General features: G+C 42.2%; 1 protein-coding gene across 1 annotated transcript in view; it reads left to right on the top strand.

Annotated features, from left to right (window-relative positions):
- Positions 1 to 1,221: 1,221 nt before the first annotated feature.
- Positions 1,222 to 19,810, top strand: part of LOC117333971 (filaggrin-2-like) — a 34,669-nt gene continuing 16,080 nt past the window's right edge. The window contains exons 1-3 of the mRNA XM_033893392.1: positions 1,222 to 1,244; positions 1,349 to 2,248; positions 2,390 to 4,887. Coding sequence (XP_033749283.1) covers positions 1,222 to 1,244; positions 1,349 to 2,248; positions 2,390 to 4,887 — 3,421 coding nt within the window. The remainder of the gene's footprint in view (positions 1,245 to 1,348; positions 2,249 to 2,389; positions 4,888 to 19,810) is intronic.

The following is a 19,810-nucleotide window of genomic DNA, read 5'->3' as shown; positions in this document are numbered from 1 at the left end:
CAAGTGAGGCATTGTCCGTCCTTCTCCAAGTGAGGCAGTGTTCTTCGTTCTCCAAGTGAGGCATTCGTCCTTTTCCAATTGAGCCATTGTTCGTCGTTCTCCAAGTGAGGCATTGTTCGTCCTTTTCCAATTGAGCCATTGTTCGTCGTTCTCCAAGTGAGGCATTGTCCGTCCTTCTCCAATTGAGCCATTGTTCGTCGTTCTCCAAGTGAGGCATTGTTCGTCCTTCTCCTAGTGAGCCATTGTTCGTCGTTCTCCAAGTGAGGCATTATTCGTCCTTCTCAAAGTGAGCAACTGTTCGTCCTTATCCAAATGAGCCATTGTTCGTCGTTCCCCAATTGAGCCATTGTTCGTCGTTCTCCAAATGAGCCATTGTTCGTCCTTCTTCAATTGAGGCATTATTCGTCCTTCTCAAAGTGAGCAACTGTTCGTCCTTATCCAAATGAATCATTGTTCGTCCTTCTCCAAGTGAGGCATTGTTCGTCCTTCTCCAAGTGAGACAGTGTTCTTCGTTCTCCAAGTGAGGCATTGTTCGTCCTTTTCCAATTGAGCCATTGTTCGTCCTTTTCCAATTGAGCCATTGTTCGTCGTTCTCCAAGTGAGGCAGTGTTCGTCCTTCTCCAAGTGAGGCATTGTTCGTCCTTCTCCTAGTGAGCCATTGTTCGTCGTTCTCCAAGTGAGGCATTATTCGTCCTTCTCAAAGTGAGCAACTGTTCGTCCTTATCCAAATGAGCCATTGTTCGTCGTTCTCCAATTGAGCCATTGTTCGTCGTTCTCCAATTGAGGCATTATTCGTCCTTCTCAAAGTGAGCAACTGTTCGTCCTTATCCAAAAGAGCCATTATTCGTCCTTCTCCAAGTGAGGCATTATTCGTCCTTTTCCAGGTGAGGCAGTGTTCGTCCTTCTCCAAATGAGCCTTTGTTCGTCCTTCTCCAAATGAGCCATTGTTCGTCCTTCTCCAAATGAGACATTGTTCGTCCATTTCAAAGTGAGCAACTGTTCGTCCTTCTCCAAATGAGCCATTGTCCGTCCTTCTCCAAGTGAGGCATTGTTCGTCCTTCTCCAGATAAGGCATTGTCCGTCCTTTTCAAAGTGAGCAACTGTTCGTCCTTCTCCAGATAAGGCATTGTCCGTCCTTCTCCAAGTGAGGCATTGTTCGTCCTTCTCCATGTGAGGTATTGCTCGTCCTTTTTTAAGTTAGTCCGTGTAACTCCTTTCGCAATGGAGCGATTATTCCTCCTTGTGTAAATGAGGACTCTTTCCCTCCAGGTGAGCACTTGTTCTCCGACGGTAAGTAACCGCTGTTTACTTCTCCTTTTGGAATTGAGTACTCCTTCAACTCATCCAGAGAACATTCCTTCATAGAAAACTCCTTCAGTGAGCACTCCCCTAGAGAACACTCATTCAGTAAGCACTCTTTCAGTGAACACTCCTTCAACTTCTTCGGTGAGCATTCCTTCAGTGAACACTCCTTCAGTGAGCACTCCTTCAGTGAGCACTCCTTCAGTGATGACTCCTTAAGTGAGCACTCCTTCAACTCCTTCGGTGAGCACTCCTTTAGTGAGCACTCCTTCAGTGATGACTCCTTAAGTGAACACTCCTTCAGTGAGCACTCCTTAAGTGAGCACTCCTTCAACTCCTTCGGTGAGGACTCCTTCAGTGAGCACTCCTTCAGTGAGTACTCCTTCAGTGAACACTCCTTCAACTCCTTCAGTGAGCACTCCTTCAGTGAACACTCCTTCAGTGAGTACTCCTTCAGTGAGTACTCCTTCAGTGAACACTCCTTCAACTCCTTCAGTGAGCACTCCTTCAGTGAACACTCCTTCAGTGAGGACTTCTTCAGTGAGGACTCCTTCAGTGAGGACTCCTTCAGTGAGCACTCCTTCAGTGAGGACTTCTTCAGTGAGGACTCCTTCAGTGAGGACTCCTTCAGTGAACACTCCTTCAGTGAGGACTTCTTCAGTGAGGACTCCTTCAGTGAGGACTCCTTCAGTGAGCACTCCTTCAGTGAGCACTCCTTCAGTGAGTACTCCTTCAGTGAGTACTCCTTCAGTGAGCACTCCTTCAACTCCTTCAGTGAGTACTCCTTCAGTGAGGACTCCTTCAGTGAGGACTCCTTCAGTGAGCACTCCTTCAGTGATGACTCCTTCAGTGAGCACTCCTTCAGTGAGTACTCCTTCAGTGAGCACTCCTTCAACTCCTTCGGTGATGACTCCTTCAGTGAGCACTCCTTCAGTGAGGACTCCTTGTGAGTACTCCTTCGGTGAGCACTCCTTCAGTGAGCACTCCTTCAGTGAGGACTCCTTGTGAGTACTCCTTCAGTGAACATTCCTTCATTGAGGACTCCTTGTGAGTACTCCTTCAGTGAACACTCCTTCAACTCCTTCAGTGAGCACTCCTTCAGTGAGCACTCCTTCAGTGAGCACTCCTTCAGTGAGGACTCCTTCAGTGAGGACTTCTTCAGTGAGGACTCCTTCAGTGATGACTCCTTCAGTGAGCACTCCTTCAGTGAGCACTCCTTCAGTGAGCACTCCTTCAGTGAGTACTCCTTCAGTGAGGACTCCTTCAGTGAGGACTCCTTCAGTGAGCACTCCTTCAGTGAGCACTCCTTTAGTGAGGACTCCTTCAGTGAGTACTCCTTCAGTGAACACTCCTTCAACTCCTTCAGTGAGCACTCCTTCAGTGAGGACTCCTTCAGTGAGGACTCCTTCAGTGAGGACTCCTTCAGTGAGGACTCCTTCAGTGAGGACTCCTTCAGTGATGACTCCTTCAGTGAGCACTCCTTCGGTGAGCACTCCTTCAGTGAGCACTCCTTCGGTGAACACTCCTTCAACTCCTTCAGTGAGCACTCCTTCGGTGAACACTCCTTCAACTCCTTCAGTGAGGACTCCTTCAGTGAGGACTCCTTCGGTGAACACTCCTTCAACTCCTTCAGTGAGGACTCCTTCAGTGAGTACTCCTTCAGTGAACACTCCTTCAACTCCTTCAGTGAGCACTCCTTCAGTGAACACTCCTTCAGTGAACACTCCTTCAGTGAGGACTCCTTCAGTGAGCACTCCTTCGGTGAGCACTCCTTCAGTGAGGTCTCCTTTAGTGATGACTCCTTCAGTGAGGACTCCTTTAGTGATGACTCCTTCAGTGAGGACTCCTTTAGTGATGACTCCTTCAGTGAGGACTCCTTCAGTGATGACTCCTTCAGTGAGCACTCCTTTAGTGATGACTCCTTCAGTGAGGACTCCTTCAGTGAGGACTCCTTTAGTGATGACTCCTTCAGTGAGGACTCCTTCAGTGATGACTCCTTCAGTGAGCACTCCTTCGGTGAGCACTCCTTCAGTGAGGACTCCTTCAGTGAGCACTCCTTCAGTGAGGACTCCTTCAGTGAGGACTCCTTCAGTGAGGACTCCTTCAGTGAGCACTCCTTCAGTGAGCACTCCTTCAGTGAGCACTCCTTTAGTGAGGACTCCTTCAGTGAGTACTCCTTCAGTGATGACTCCTTCAGTGAGGACTCCTTCAGTGAGGACTCCTTCAGTGAGGACTCCTTCAGTGAGGACTCCTTCAGTGATGACTCCTTCAGTGAGGACTCCTTCAGTGAGGACTCCTTCAGTGAGGACTCCTTCAGTGATGACTCATTCAGTGAGCACTCCTTCGGTGAGCACTCCTTCAGTGATGACTCCTTCAGTGAGCACTCCTTCAACTCCTTCAGTGAGGACTCCTTCAGTGAGGACTCCTTCAGTGAGGACTTCTTCAGTGAGGACTCCTTCAGTGATGACTCCTTCGGTGAGCACTCCTTCAGTGAGTACTCCTTCAACTCCTTCAGTGAGCACTCCTTCAACTCCTTCAGTGAGCACTCCTTTAGTGAACACTCCTTCAGTGAACACTCCTTCAGTGAGTACTCCTTCAGTGAACACTCCTTCAACTCCTTCAGTGAGCACTCCTTCAGTGAACACTCCTTCAGTGAGCACTCCTTCAGTGAGGACTCCTTTAGTGATGACTCCTTCAGTGAGGACTCCTTCAGTGATGACTCCTTCAGTGAGGACTCCTTCAGTGAGGACTCCTTCAGTGAGGACTCCTTCAGTGAGGACTCCTTCAGTGAGGACTCCTTCAGTGATGACTCCTTCAGTGAGCACTCCTTCAGTGAGGACTCCTTCAGTGAGCACTCCTTCAGTGAGGACTCCTTCAGTGAGGACTCCTTCGGTGAACACTCCTTCAACTCCTTCAGTGAGCACTCCTTCGGTGAACACTCCTTCAACTCCTTCAGTGAGGACTCCTTCAGTGATGACTCCTTTAGTGAGGACTCCTTCAGTGAGTACTCCTTCAGTGAACACTCCTTCAACTCCTTCAGTGAGCACTCCTTCGGTGAGCACTCCTTCAGTGAGGACTCCTTCAGTGAGGACTCCTTCAGTGAGGACTCCTTCAGTGAGGACTCCTTCAGTGATGACTCCTTCAGTGAGCACTCCTTCAGTGAGGACTCCTTCAGTGAGGACTCCTTCAGTGAGCACTCCTTCAGTGAGGACTCCTTCGGTGAACACTCCTTCAGTGAGGACTCCTTCAGTGAGGACTCCTTCGGTGAACACTCCTTCAGTGAGGACTCCTTCAGTGAGGACTCCTTCGGTGAACACTCCTTCAACTCCTTCAGTGAGCACTCCTTCGGTGAACACTCCTTCAACTCCTTCAGTGAGCACTCCTTCAGTGAGGACTCCTTCAGTGAACACTCCTTCGGTGAACACTCCTTCAACTCCTTCAGTGAGCACTCCTTCAGTGAGCACTCCTTCAGTGAGCACCCCTTCAGTGAGTACTCCTTCAGTGAGGACTCCTTCGGTGAGCACTCCTTCGGTGAGCACTCCTTCAGTGAGCACTCCTTCAGTGAGCACCCCTTCAGTTCCATCAGTGAGCGCACGTTGTTTCCTAAGTGCTTGTTCCTTTGCCTTCAAGTTTGCCGACGTTTTTCCGATTGTAGACGACTACTGGTCCTCCATTCTGTAAGTGAACGTTCGTTTTCTCTGCAGTTGATTTAAGAGCTCGTTCTAACTGTAAAACATGCAGGAGAGAGAAAAGTACATTCTTGCTGTATCTTTGGGCATGTCATGAAAGGCGACGAATTGAAGGCCCCTGTAGAATCGAGGATTTTACAAAGGGACACTGGGAATGATCAACTGCCCCGATGTAATAATATGTGGTATTTATCCTTTCTTTTCTATCTTTATCTTTCCTTCATGTCTACTCTTCCTTTCGTTCCATCATTTTTCTCTTTTTGGTGTCTCCTTGCTGCTCGTCGTTATATAAAACTGTTTGTTGCGGGGACGTTCAACCCCGTACAAACGTGAGCGCTTGTTTCTCCCTCTGCCTTCGTTCCGCCGACTTGAAGTGAATACTCGTTCTGCCTTTTTTATCTATTAGCTATCTATCTATCACACTAATCACACGTACGTGTAAGGTAGGCCTTATTTCACAATGACTAATTGCTTTTGTCAATTTTACAATAATAAATGTGTTCTTTACATTAAATTATTCTAAACATTTTTTTTTCATTAATTAATAATCGCCTTAGTAATGATCACCCAAGATGCCTCATTATGATAAGGTCGCGAGGTCAAAGGTCATATTCAGTTGTGACATTAGCAAGACACCTCATTCATAAATAGTCATGTGCACTTCATGTTGTTTTTCACATACATATATTAATACAGGTATGTATTGCTTAAGTTAAAAAGCTTTTCCAAGGTCAAGGTCACAAAGGAAAACAGACGAACATTAGAAGTACAGAAATGTACGTGTTGATTTACGTCATCAATTTTCCACGACGGTTCCTCATCCACCTGCAAGTGTAGTCAGCAGAAAGTTGTATTCCATTAATTCAACCCAGTATTTTCGCGAACATATGTATATTTAGCGACAATGCGATTAAGTGGATATTTTTCCTAAATATAATCACGTAGGTAGTCTTTTTGTCCTACTCGGGGACTCAGATTAACAACAGGAAATAGTTGATATTCTTGTCCCGATGTAAAGGGCGTCCAGGATCCCGATCAAAGAATGACAACTGTTCCGGGACTGTATGCCATTAGCACGTGTGGCTCAGCGTTACATCTTTGGGTTCGTTACTGAGGTGTTCAAATAGACATGCAAGGGTCTTAATGCTACAAGTTGTACAGATGGATGTGGCAGATATGGACATGTTTTGCGGGAGTGCGGGGTGGTGTGGGCGCTCCTCTCCGACATTGCTGATCACAGATAGCATTTATATACATTCTCTCGCTAGCGCTGAGACATTCACCAGTGCTGGAGTGCCACATTCATCCAATATCGCCCAAAATAAGCAGTCTTTTTCTGGATCTCACGTCGAGACTTTTCATCTAAATAGCGCTATTTGCTACTGCATCACATCTCGCAGGTGTACGGACGGTTGGCGAGCATTCTTTAATCGTTGGAGCTGCACGGAGGCCTGTTGAACGTCTTAACGATCTCTCAGGTAGTGCAATGCATTGCTATGGCATAACATCAATGGAAATCAAGAAATTACAGATCTTGTCACTGTGGTACAAGTCGATAAAATTTGCATAATTCTCGACTGATATAGATATGCCATAATCTTTAAGTTGGTCTGGAGGAGAACTCAACGTGAAACGTCTTCGATACATCTTTCATCCAGCACGTATTCGGCTTTCAAACGCCACTAAACACGTGCATTCGTGTACTATTCTTATATAGATTCTTTGAAATGATTTGAAAACGAAGCTTTGAAAAAAAAACTGGTTAACAGCGATAAATTATCAATTCCTTGTCTGAAACGTTGTAAACAATAACACGTTATTTAACTAACAGGTGTGAACATAATGGGCAATATGACATTATAGAGTCAAATTTCTTCAACTCGAGTTCATACAACTTTTTAGGATAAGAGATTTATCGCCAACCTTGTTTTCATACTGAGACTATGACCTAACTCAGATTTGACCTAGATTTGTATGACGGGGTCGTCGTGACCTAGATTTGTATGACGGGGTCGTCGTGACCTAGATTTGTATGACGGGGTCGTCGTGACCTAGATTTGTATGACGGGATCGTCGTGACCTAGATTTGTATGACGGGGTCGTCGTGACCTAGATTTGTATGACGGGGTCGTCGTGACCTAGATTTTTATGACGGGATCGTCGTGACCTAGCTTTGTATGACGGAACGTCGATGAACCAGAAGACGCGTACCTGCCGGAACACCTGGTCTTAATATCCTTATACCTTTTCAATGGTCTCCATACCAATATATAGTTTTCTTCTGTAGTTTGCACTTGTTTTGTCGATATTGAGTAAGAATTGCTATTCCGATATAATGGCGGCCTTCTCCGTTGTTTTCCATTCACAGATGAATGTGTACTGAATCGGATGACGGGAAGCCAATGATTTACATATTCCATACTTAACAATACGAGGTTACACGGATGAGCATCTAACAAACATGATTTAAATACTTAAGTTAACGACAAGAATAAAAGTGCCACCTGAATTGGCACACGGCCAGAGAGTTGACCTTTCACCTTTGGTATTTTGTAAGGATTTTGATGTCGGGATCACTTACATCAGCAGTAATAGAAATGATCTACTGTGCTACCTTACATAGCTATGTATATATAGGGTCTATATAGGCGGTATGGAAGTCCGTTGGGTGATAATGCTACAATAGCTATAAGGTCTATGAAGTATAATAGTGACAGTAGAACAAGTAAATTATATAATATATTGTATACCAAAGATCACTCCTACGGTACACAACGTGTAGTATCTTTCCTGTATCTTATTTATGTCTGGTATATTTGGAACCAATTTGTATGTACATTAATATCAATATTTTTATGCAAGTTTTGACCTTCGTTGAATATGACGACCTTGACATGAGAAGGCTAAGTGGGATCTAAACTATCGCATTACAGGGGCGATAACTCTAGCTAAAATAGGTAACAGTGTGCTTACGGAGGGGAGATAACACTTAAGACTTATCACAAAAGGGGGAGATATCAATTTTGAGGTAGGTTAACGTACTTATCCTACACGCACGTGTTGGAGAATCGTCCCGTCATGTGTTTGATCACACGTCGATGTAAGAGTGTGATGGACATACTTTCCTCGATATCGTCTCCACAAACTATTTCGGGACACATTACCGACAAACGTACAAGCCATTATGTAAACATGCTAAGTCGTCCTCTCTGGAGACAATACACATATTCATCTGAAACGAGAAAACACTCATTCCATATTTCTGCTCCTAGCCTCGGCAATGGGTCGGGGCGCGTTTGCGTACATAAACATAAAGGAGTGGGGGTGGGTTCCATCTAAACATCAACCGCCAATGCAATCAATGTCTTTTGAATGCTTGTTTTAAAATGTTGGGCATCGCGTATTTGATAAATAGAAATTGACCTTTTTCGCATTCCTCATTGATTTTATAATCAACACGTTTAGACAATCAACAATTTGAAGACGATTTTGAGTTGGGGGAGGGGGGAGGTGTTCCTTGAAGACTCGAGTGTGAACGGTAATTTAAAAATGTTGATCAATTACATGTAGTTTTAATGCTCATAACGGACACAGCGCTTCTTAAGACTTCATAGCACGAATCGTTAATTATCAATAAGAACCTGCAGATGGTTACATTGTCTTGGTTTCTGTGATATATTGGTTTATGGATGAAAGTCACAGGTATTAACATTGTTAGTGGTACCCACGTTTAACCACAAGGTTTGAACCACACAGACTGATCTACTTCATGGAACAAGTACACGCGACATTCCACGTTAATTAGCTTTCTAATGTCTGAAATAAATGGGTTTCTTTAAGTTGGTGACGTAACTTCGCCGAAATAAGATTTTTTTCCAGGTCGCTTTACAGCGCAGAGTTTTCGTGACCGAAGACCGTTTCATTACTGTAACAGAGAGGTTTTTATCACGTAGTAGCGAGTGTTCTCTCTGTACAAAATAACCAATACATGATAGTCTTATTGATCACGGCATGAACTTCATCATACAAAACAGTCAACGATCTTCTAGATCTGGCTATATCATAGCATGCAGCCAAGGATTGCCTTAACAAACAAACGATTTCCTAGGGTTGAGTATTTAACTCATTATGGTTCAATCGAGGAATTCCAAGAGTTGGAATGAAACGAACACCAAATGAAAGCAAACCATTTCCCAGAATTAGAATGAAACGAACGCCAAAAAACATCAAATGAACGCCAAATAAAAAACAAAAATTTTCTGGAGTTGGAATGAATCGAGCAAAGAACAGAGATAAACGACTCCTAAAGTTGGCGATATATCATTACAATAAACGACTCCTAGAGTTGGCGATATAACATTACAATAAACGACTCCTAGAGTTGGCGATATAGCATTATTATAAACGACTCCTGGAGTTGGCGATAAATCATTACAATAAACGAATCCTAGAGTTGGCGATATACCATTACAATAAACGACTCCTAGAGTTGGCGATATAACATTACAATAAACGACTCCTGGAGTTGGCGATATATCATTACAATAAACGACTCCTAGAGTTGGCGATATATCATTACTATAAACGACTCCTGGAGTTGACGATATAACATTACAATAAACGACTCCTGGAGTTGACGATATAGCATTACAATAAACGACTCCTAGAGTTGGCGATATAGCATTACAATAAACGACTCCTGAAGTTGACGATATATCATTACAATAAACGACTCCTGGAGTTGGCGATATAACATTACAATAAACGACTCCTGGAGTTGACGATATATCATTACAATAAACGACTCCTAGAGTTGGCGATATATCATTACAATAAACGACTCCTAGAGTTGGCGATATATCATTTCAATAAACGACTCCTAGAGTTGGCGATATAGCATTACAATAAACGACTCCTAGAGTTGGCGATATAGCATTACAATAAACGACTCCTAGAGTTGACGATATAGCATTACTATAAACGACTCCTGGAATTGGCGATATATCATTACAATAAACGACTCCTGGAGTTGACGATATAGCATTACTATAAACGACTCCTAGAGTTGGCGATATAGCATTACAATAAACGACTCCTAGAGTTGGCGATATAGCATTACTATAAACGACTCCTAGAGTTGGCGATATACCATTACAATAAACGACTCCTAGAGTTGGCCACATATCATTACAATAAACGACTCCTGGAATTGGCGATATAACATTACAATAAACGACTCCTGGAGTTGGCGATATACCATTACAATAAACGACTCCTGGAGTTGGCGATATACCATTACAATAAACGACTCCTGGAGTTGGCGATATACCATTACAATAAACGACTCCTACAGTTGGCGATATAACATTACAATAAACGACTCCCGAAGTTGGCGATATATCATTACAATAAACGACTCCTAGAGTTGGCGATACATCATTACAATAAACGACTCCTGGAGTTGGCGATATACCATTACAATAAACGACTCCTGGAGTTGGCGATATACCATTACAATAAACGACTCCTAGAGTTGGCGATATAACATTACAATAAACGACTCCTAGAGTTGGCGATATAGCATTATTATAAACGACTCCTGGAGTTGGCGATAAATCATTACAATAAACGAATCCTAGAGTTGGCGATATACCATTACAATAAACGACTCCTAGAGTTGGCGATATAACATTACAATAAACGACTCCTGGAGTTGGCGATATATCATTACAATAAACGACTCCTAGAGTTGGCGATATATCATTACTATAAACGACTCCTGGAGTTGACGATATAACATTACAATAAACGACTCCTGGAGTTGACGATATAGCATTACAATAAACGACTCCTAGAGTTGGCGATATAGCATTACAATAAACGACTCCTGAAGTTGACGATATATCATTACAATAAACGACTCCTGGAGTTGGCGATATAACATTACAATAAACGACTCCTGGAGTTGACGATATATCATTACAATAAACGACTCCTAGAGTTGGCGATATATCATTACAATAAACGACTCCTAGAGTTGGCGATATATCATTTCAATAAACGACTCCTAGAGTTGGCGATATAGCATTACAATAAACGACTCCTAGAGTTGGCGATATAGCATTACAATAAACGACTCCTAGAGTTGACGATATAGCATTACTATAAACGACTCCTGGAATTGGCGATATATCATTACAATAAACGACTCCTGGAGTTGACGATATAGCATTACTATAAACGACTCCTAGAGTTGGCGATATAGCATTACAATAAACGACTCCTAGAGTTGGCGATATAGCATTACTATAAACGACTCCTAGAGTTGGCGATATACCATTACAATAAACGACTCCTAGAGTTGGCCACATATCATTACAATAAACGACTCCTGGAATTGGCGATATAACATTACAATAAACGACTCCTGGAGTTGGCGATATACCATTACAATAAACGACTCCTGGAGTTGGCGATATACCATTACAATAAACGACTCCTGGAGTTGGCGATATACCATTACAATAAACGACTCCTACAGTTGGCGATATAACATTACAATAAACGACTCCCGAAGTTGGCGATATATCATTACAATAAACGACTCCTAGAGTTGGCGATACATCATTACAATAAACGACTCCTGGAGTTGGCGATATACCATTACAATAAACGACTCCTGGAGTTGGCGATATACCATTACAATAAACGACTCCTAGAGTTGGCGATATAACATTACAATAAACGACTCCTACAGTTGGCGATATAACATTACAATAAACGACTCCCGAAGTTGGCGATATATCATTACAATAAACGACTCCTAGAGTTGGCGATACATCATTACAATAAACGACTCCTGGAGTTGGCGTTATACCATTACAATAAACGACTCCTGGAGTTGGCGATATACCATTACAATAAACGACTCCTAGAGTTGGCGATATAACATTACAATAAACGACTCCTGGAGTTGGCGATATATCATTACAATAAACGACTCCTGGAGTTGGCGATATATCATTACAATAAACGACTCCTAGAGTTGGCGATATATCATTACAATAAACGACTCCTGGAGTTGGCGATATATCATTACAATAAACGACTCCTAGAGTTGGCCACATATCATTACAATAAACGACTCCTGGAATTGGCGATATAACATTACAATAAACGACTCCTGGAGTTGGCGATATAGCATTACAATAAACGACTCCTAGAGTTGGCGATATAGCATTACTATAAACGACTCCTAGAGTTGGCGATATACCATTACAATAAACGACTCCTAGAGTTGGCCACATATCATTACAATAAACGACTCATGGAATTGGCGATATAACATTACAATAAACGACTCCTGGAGTTGGCGATATACCATTACAATAAACGACTCCTGGAGTTGGCGATATACCATTACAATAAACGACTCCTGGAGTTGGCGATATACCATTACAATAAACGACTCCTACAGTTGGCGATATAACATTACAATAAACGACTCCCGAAGTTGGCGATATATCATTACAATAAACGACTCCTAGAGTTGGCGATACATCATTACAATAAACGACTCCTGGAGTTGGCGATATACCATTACAATAAACGACTCCTGGAGTTGGCGATATACCATTACAATAAACGACTCCTAGAGTTGGCGATATAACATTACAATAAACGACTCCTGGAGTTGGCGATATATCATTACAATAAACGACTCCTGGAGTTGGCGATATATCATTACAATAAACGACTCCTAGAGTTGGCGATATATCATTACAATAAACGACTCCTGGAGTTGGCGATATATCATTACAATAAACGACTCCTAGAGTTGGCCACATATCATAACAATAAACGACTCCTGGAATTGGCGATATAACATTACAATAAAGGACTCCTGGAGTTGGCGATATACCATTACAATAAACGACTCCTGGAGTTGGCGATATACCATTACAATAAACGACTCCTGGAGTTGGCGATATAGCATTACAATAAACGACTCCTGGAATTGGCGATATAACATTACAATAAACGACTCCCGAAGTTGGCGATATATCATTACAATAAACGACTCTTAGAGTTGGCGATATAGCATTACAATAAACGACTCCTGGAGTTGGCGATATACCATTACAATAAACGACTCCTGGAGTTGGCGATATACCATTACAATAAACGACTCCTAGAGTTGGCGATATAACATTACAATAAACGACTCCTGGAGTTGGCGATATATCATTACAATAAACGACTCCTGGAGTTGGCGATATATCATTACAATAAACGACTCCTAGAGTTGGCCACATATCATTACAATAAACGACTCCTCGAATTGGCGATATAACATTACAATAAACGACTCCTGGAGTTGGCGATATACCATTACAATAAACGACTCCTGGAGTTGGCGATATACCATTACAATAAACGACTCCTAGAGTTGGCGATATATCATTACAATTAACGTCTCCTAGAGTTGGCGATATAGCATTACAATAAACGACTCCTAGAGTTGGCGATATAACATTACAATAAACGACTCCTAGAGTTGGCGATATAACATTACAATAAACGACTCCTGGAATTGGCGATATAACATTACAATAAACGACTCCTGGAGTTGGCGATATACCATTACAATAAACGACTCCTAGAGTTGGCGATATACCATTACAATAAACGACTCCTAGAGTTGGCGATATAACATTACAATAAACGACTCCTGGAGTTGGCGATATACCATTACAATAAACGACTCCTAGAGTTGGCGATATAGCATTACAATAAACGACTCCTGGAATTGGCGATATAACATTACAATAAACGACTCCTGGAGTTGGCGATATAACATTACAATAAACGACTCATGGAGTTGGCGATATATCATTACAATAAACGTCTCCTAGAGTTGACGATATATCATTACAATAAACGACTCCTAGAGTTGGCGATATATCATTACAATAAATGACTCCTAGAGTTGGCGATATAACATTACAATAAACGACTCCTAGAGTTGGCGATATATCATTACAATAAACGACTCCTAGAGTTGGCGATATAACATTACAATAAACGACTTCTAAAGTTGGCAATATATCATTACAATAAACGACTCCATGAGTTGGCGATATAGCATTACAATAAACGACTCCTAGAGTTGGCGATATATCATTACAATAAACGAGTCCTAGAGTTGGCGACATATCATTACAATAAACGACTCCTAGAGTTGGCGATATATCATTACAATAAACGACTCCTGGAGTTGGTGATATATCATTACAATAAACGACGACTGGAGTTGGCGATATAACATTACAATAAATGACTCCTAGAGTTGGCGATATAGCATTACAATAAACGACTCCTAGAGTTGGCGATATATCATTACAATAAACGACTCCTAGAGTTGGCGATATATCATTACAATAAACGACGACTGGAGTTGGTGATATATCATTACAATAAACGACGACTGGAGTTGGCGATATAACATTACAATAAATGACTCCTAGAGTTGGCGATATAGCATTACAACAAATGATGGTCTTATTGTTTCCCATAGAAGACATGTTCATTTCTTTCATATTCATAATATCTTCATGAATTTATTTTTTTCTTCTGTTTGATATTAAAAACCTATCTTTTCATAGGTCGAATGACTTCATGACATTCATGTAAAGTGTATATTTTATATACATAATACTTTTCTAATATAGTTTGAATTAAATGAAGGAGTTGACGAGTCAGTAAACTAACTAGATCGTGAAGAAATAAATAATGGCGATGTATACTATTGAGTGACAGGTCTGTGTTATACTAACACTTATATATTCCCTTCTTAACAGTTTTTCGTCTATAATGGTGTGTGTAGCTAAAAACTTTTAAATGACTTCAACACCTTTAGAAGAAAACAAAGTTATACGTTTCAAGATTTACGCTCCAAACTTTCTAAAAGTCAATTTGCATAAACATATATGAGCGAGGGAAGAGATGGATCACTAAAAGTTTACGCACTTTGCTCTGAAAATGCTATTCCACAAGCTGTGTTTGTCCTTTTTCTTTCTTTGTTACTATTAAAAGTTAACCTATAAATAAAAACTCTAAACGTTTGTTCAACAGTAATATTCTTCGCTAATGTCATTGGGCGTTTTTTCTGCGACTCGTTGTGATAATATTCGCTCTAGCTAGAGGAAAATTATAAAATACCTTTACGTCGATAAGGTATTTTTCAATTTTGATATCATATATCAAACTCGGCTTGTTAAGATAACGACCGACACCCAAATGTTAGATTTAAGGTGAAAGAAAAAAATGTCAAGATGAACGTTCCAGCATTACTAGGGACATCGGTGGAGCTCAGCGAGACCTGCCAAATTCGTATTGATTCATTATCCATAAGTTGAACCAAAAGCTCGAGTTATCTTCGCCGTACACTCATAGTGTGGGCCAAACGAGGACACAGGTTGAACTCATATCTAGTTAATATAGATGGGGGGAACCTTCAGACGATATCCAACCAGGTGCGAATAATCGCTAACTAACGCTTTAATACTCACCTGTGTAAGGCAGGTGTGTCACTGGTGGGGATACTTGTCTGCTAGTTCCTTTCGCTACGTAGATGTCGCTACCACTTCGTACAGCTGGGTGGTAGGGTTCGCCACAATAATGTGTTGGGCCGGCAGGTCACGGGTTTGGTTTGGTTTTGTATTGTTTGACATCGTACCCTAACCATAATTATATAAGGTCGGATTCATGGACATTGGTCTAAGTTACTTACACTAGATGTCGCTACCATTTTGTACAACTATGAGGTAGGGTCCATCCCTTTAATTTTATTATCGAAGAATTATACTCACATTCGCATGAATAAGTGAACATTGAAGGAACATGCATACCACCACAAAATGTGTACCATTGATATATACTGCTATATAACATTAGTTAAAGCTGCTCTTTGATTAATCCATCAAGTTGGCGTTTATATTACCGATGAGTGCCAACTAAATACAAGTCAATATCTTTCGCAGGTTCATAATAAATCATATTAAGTAAAAATGTATAAAGTAAGAAATTAACTGCTTTCAGTTGGCATTCATAGGCAATATAAACGACGTCTGCTATTGGCAAAGTCTTAAATGCATGTATAGATGAAATACGTAACGCAGCAAAACCATATTATTATATCTAAGAATTTCTTTATCAGAACGGCAATGATCTCTTGTAAACTTCTAGCTTTACTTTATTGGAAATTTCAAGCCCCTGGTATTTTATGAATATTTTATTGGACGATGTTAAGCCGACAGTAACCAGCGTTTTATCAGTAGACGTAATCCCACCCGTGAACATGTATGTTTGTACACGTGACGTCATCAGGTATTTGAACACATCTGTCGCTACAGGTACAAAAATATCAATACCAGTTCAGCCAGTCATCATAGCCTGATGATACATTCCTTATTAAAAGGTGACAGCCCCCACCCCACCAGATTTCCTCCATCACCACCGGGGAAGTGCTATGTACAATATGACATGCACATCACAAAGAGGTTCCATTTTGTGGGACTGCTATGTACATACTGCCACCCACCAAGTTGTTTTCATGGAGGTTCGGCAAATACAAAGTGTTAACTCCGCATTTGGTGTCATTAAATTCATGTGTAAATACGTTTTCTATCTCCATATGTCTCCTAGTGGTTTGTCAACAGATAAAACAAATTCGAATTTTAAAATATGCGCTACAGAGAAGAATAATGATAATACAAAAAAAAAAAAATTTGGTTTCCAGGTGTGGCGAAACAGAAAACAATGCACAGGTGATAATGTTACTTGATACCTGAATGGAAATGTGTAATTACGGATTTAAATGCAGTCTATAAACATATTGATAGGACACACCGAACCAGTAAATGATGTGTTATCTTTATGACATATTTTAATGTTCATAACACATAGGCAAGTTATTTGATCTTTGCTGGACCCAGTTTCATTCCTCAACATAAAAATTGTCCATAAGCAATCAATATTGGATTTAAGGAAAATATCTTAGACATGTTTTTATCTCGAAAATTGGTAGTTAAATAATTCCTTTAAGGTGATCATCGCTCACGTAATAATATATTGAAAAATTATAGATATTTCTCCATAATTGTATCCCGTACAGTGGTTCCTCTACCCGACTGTATCCTGTACAATGGTTTCTCTACCTGACTGTATCCCGTATAGTGGTTCCTCTACCCGACTGTATCCCGTATAGTGGTTCCTCTACCTGACTGTATCCCGTATAGTGGTTCCTCTACCCGACTGTATCCCGTGTAGTGGTTCCTCTACCCGACTGTATCCCGTACAGTGGTTCCTCTACCCGACTGTATCCCGTGTAGTGGTTCCTCTACCCGACTGTATCCCGTATAGTGGTTCCTCTACCCGACTGTATCCCGTATAGTGGTTCCTCTACCCGACTGTATCCCGTATAGTGGTTCCTCTACCCGACTGTATCCCGTATGGTGGTTCCTCTACCTGACTGTATCCCGTATAGTGATTCCTCTACCCGACTGTACCCCGTATAGTGGTTCCTCTACCCGACTGTACCCCGTATAGTGGTTCCTCTACCTGACTGTATCCCGTATAGTGGTTCCTCTACCTGACTGTATCCCGTATAGTGGTTCCTCTACCCGACTGTATCCCGTGTAGTGGTTCCTCTACCCGACTGTATCCCGTACAGTGGTTCCTCTACCCGACTGTATCCCGTGTAGTGGTTCCTCTACCCGACTGTATCCCGTATAGTGGTTCCTCTACCCGACTGTATCCCGTATAGTGGTTCCTCTACCCGACTGTATCCCGTATAGTGGTTCCTCTACCCGACTGTATCCCGTATGGTGGTTCCTCTACCTGACTGTATCCCGTATAGTGATTCCTCTACCCGACTGTACCCGTATAGTGGTTCCTCTACCCGACTGTACCCCGTATAGTGGTTCCTCTACCTGACTGTATCCCGTATAGTGGTTCCTCTACCCGACTGTATCCCGTATAGTGGTTCCTCTACCCGACTGTATCCCGTATAGTGGTTCCTCTACCCGACTGTATCCCGTATAGTGGTTCCTCTACCCGACTGTATCCCGTATGGTGGTTCCTCTACCGACTGTATCCCGTATAGTGGTTCCTCTACCCGACTGTATCCCGTATGGTGGTTCCTCTACCTGACTGTATCCCGTATAGTGATTCCTCTACCCGACTGTACCCCGTATAGTAGTTCCTCTACCTGACTGTATCCCGTATAGTGGTTCCTCTACCCGACTGTATCCCGTATAGTGGTTCCTCTACCCGACTGTACCCCGTATAGTGGTTCCTCTACCCGACTGTATCCCGTATAGTGGTTCCTCTACCCGACTGTATCCCGTATAGTGGTTCCTCTACCTGACTGTATTCCGTATAGTGGTTCCTCTACCCGACTGTATCCCGTATAGTGATTCCTCTACCCGACTGTATCCCGTATAGTGGTTCCTCTACCCGACTGTATCCCGTATAGTGGTTCCTCTACCCGACTGTATCCCGTATAGTGGTTCCTCTACCTGACTGTATTCCGTATAGTGGTTCCTCTACCCCACTGTATCCCGTATAGTGATTCCTCTACCCGACTGTATCCCGTATAGTGGTTCCTCTACCCGACTGTATTCCGTATAGTGGTTCCTCTACCTGACTGTATCCCGTATAGTGGTTCCTCTACACTACTGTATCCCGTATAGTGGTTCCTCTACCCGACTGTACCCCGTATAGTGGTTCCTCTACCCGACTGTATCCCGTATAGTGGTTCCACTACCCGACTGTATCCTGTGCAGTGATTTCTCTCTATGACCGTGTCCTGTACAGTGATTTCTCTCTATGACTGTGTCCTGTACAGTGATTTCTCTCTATGGTTTGGTCCTGTACAGTGATTTCTCTCTATGACTTTGTCCTGTACAGTGATTTCTCTCTATGACCGTGTCCTGTACAGTGATTCTCTCTATGACCGTGTCCTGTACAGTGATTTCTCTCCATGGCCGTGTCCTTTACAGTGATTTCTCTCTATGACTTTGTCCTGTGCAGTGATTTCTCTCTATGACCGTGTCCTGTACAGTGATTTCTCTCTATGACTGTGTCCTGTACAGTGATTTCTCTCTATGACCGTGTCCTGTACAGTGATTTCTCTCTATGACTGTGTCCTGTACAGTGATTTCTCTCTATGGTTTGGTCCTGTATAGTGATTTCTCTCTATGGTTTGGTCCTGTACAGTGATTTCTCTCGATCATCTTACATAGTACAGTGATTCCCCTCCATGACTGTATGCCATAGTGATTGCTCTACACGACTTCATCCTATACAGTAATTTCTCTCTATGATCTTATAACGTACAGTTATTTCTCTATACGACAGTATCCCATTCAGTGATTTCTCTATGACCGTATTGCACAGCGATTTCTCTACACGACTGTATCCCATTCAGTGATTTCTCTATGACCGTATTGCACACTGGTTTCTCAATGACCGTATTACACAGTGGTTTCTCTATGACCGTATTGCACAGCGGTTTTCTCTACACGACTGTATTCCATTCAGTGATTTCTCTATGACCGTATTGCACAGTGGTTTCTCTATGACCGTACTGCACAGTGGTTTCTCTACATAGCTGTGTCAGTGATATATCTGCACGACTGTATCCTGTACAGTATTTTACCGACGGCATCCCATACAGTGATCTCCCTTCGAAAGCTGCACATGAGGACCCGGGTGTTCGGAGTCCGATTTGATAGGGTAATTCCAGTCAGTGACAG

The sequence above is a fragment of the Pecten maximus genome, chromosome 9, assembly GCF_902652985.1.
Source record: "Pecten maximus chromosome 9, xPecMax1.1, whole genome shotgun sequence".
NCBI lineage: Eukaryota > Metazoa > Mollusca > Bivalvia > Pectinida > Pectinidae > Pecten > Pecten maximus.
This window is presented reverse-complemented; position numbering and strand designations above follow the sequence as displayed.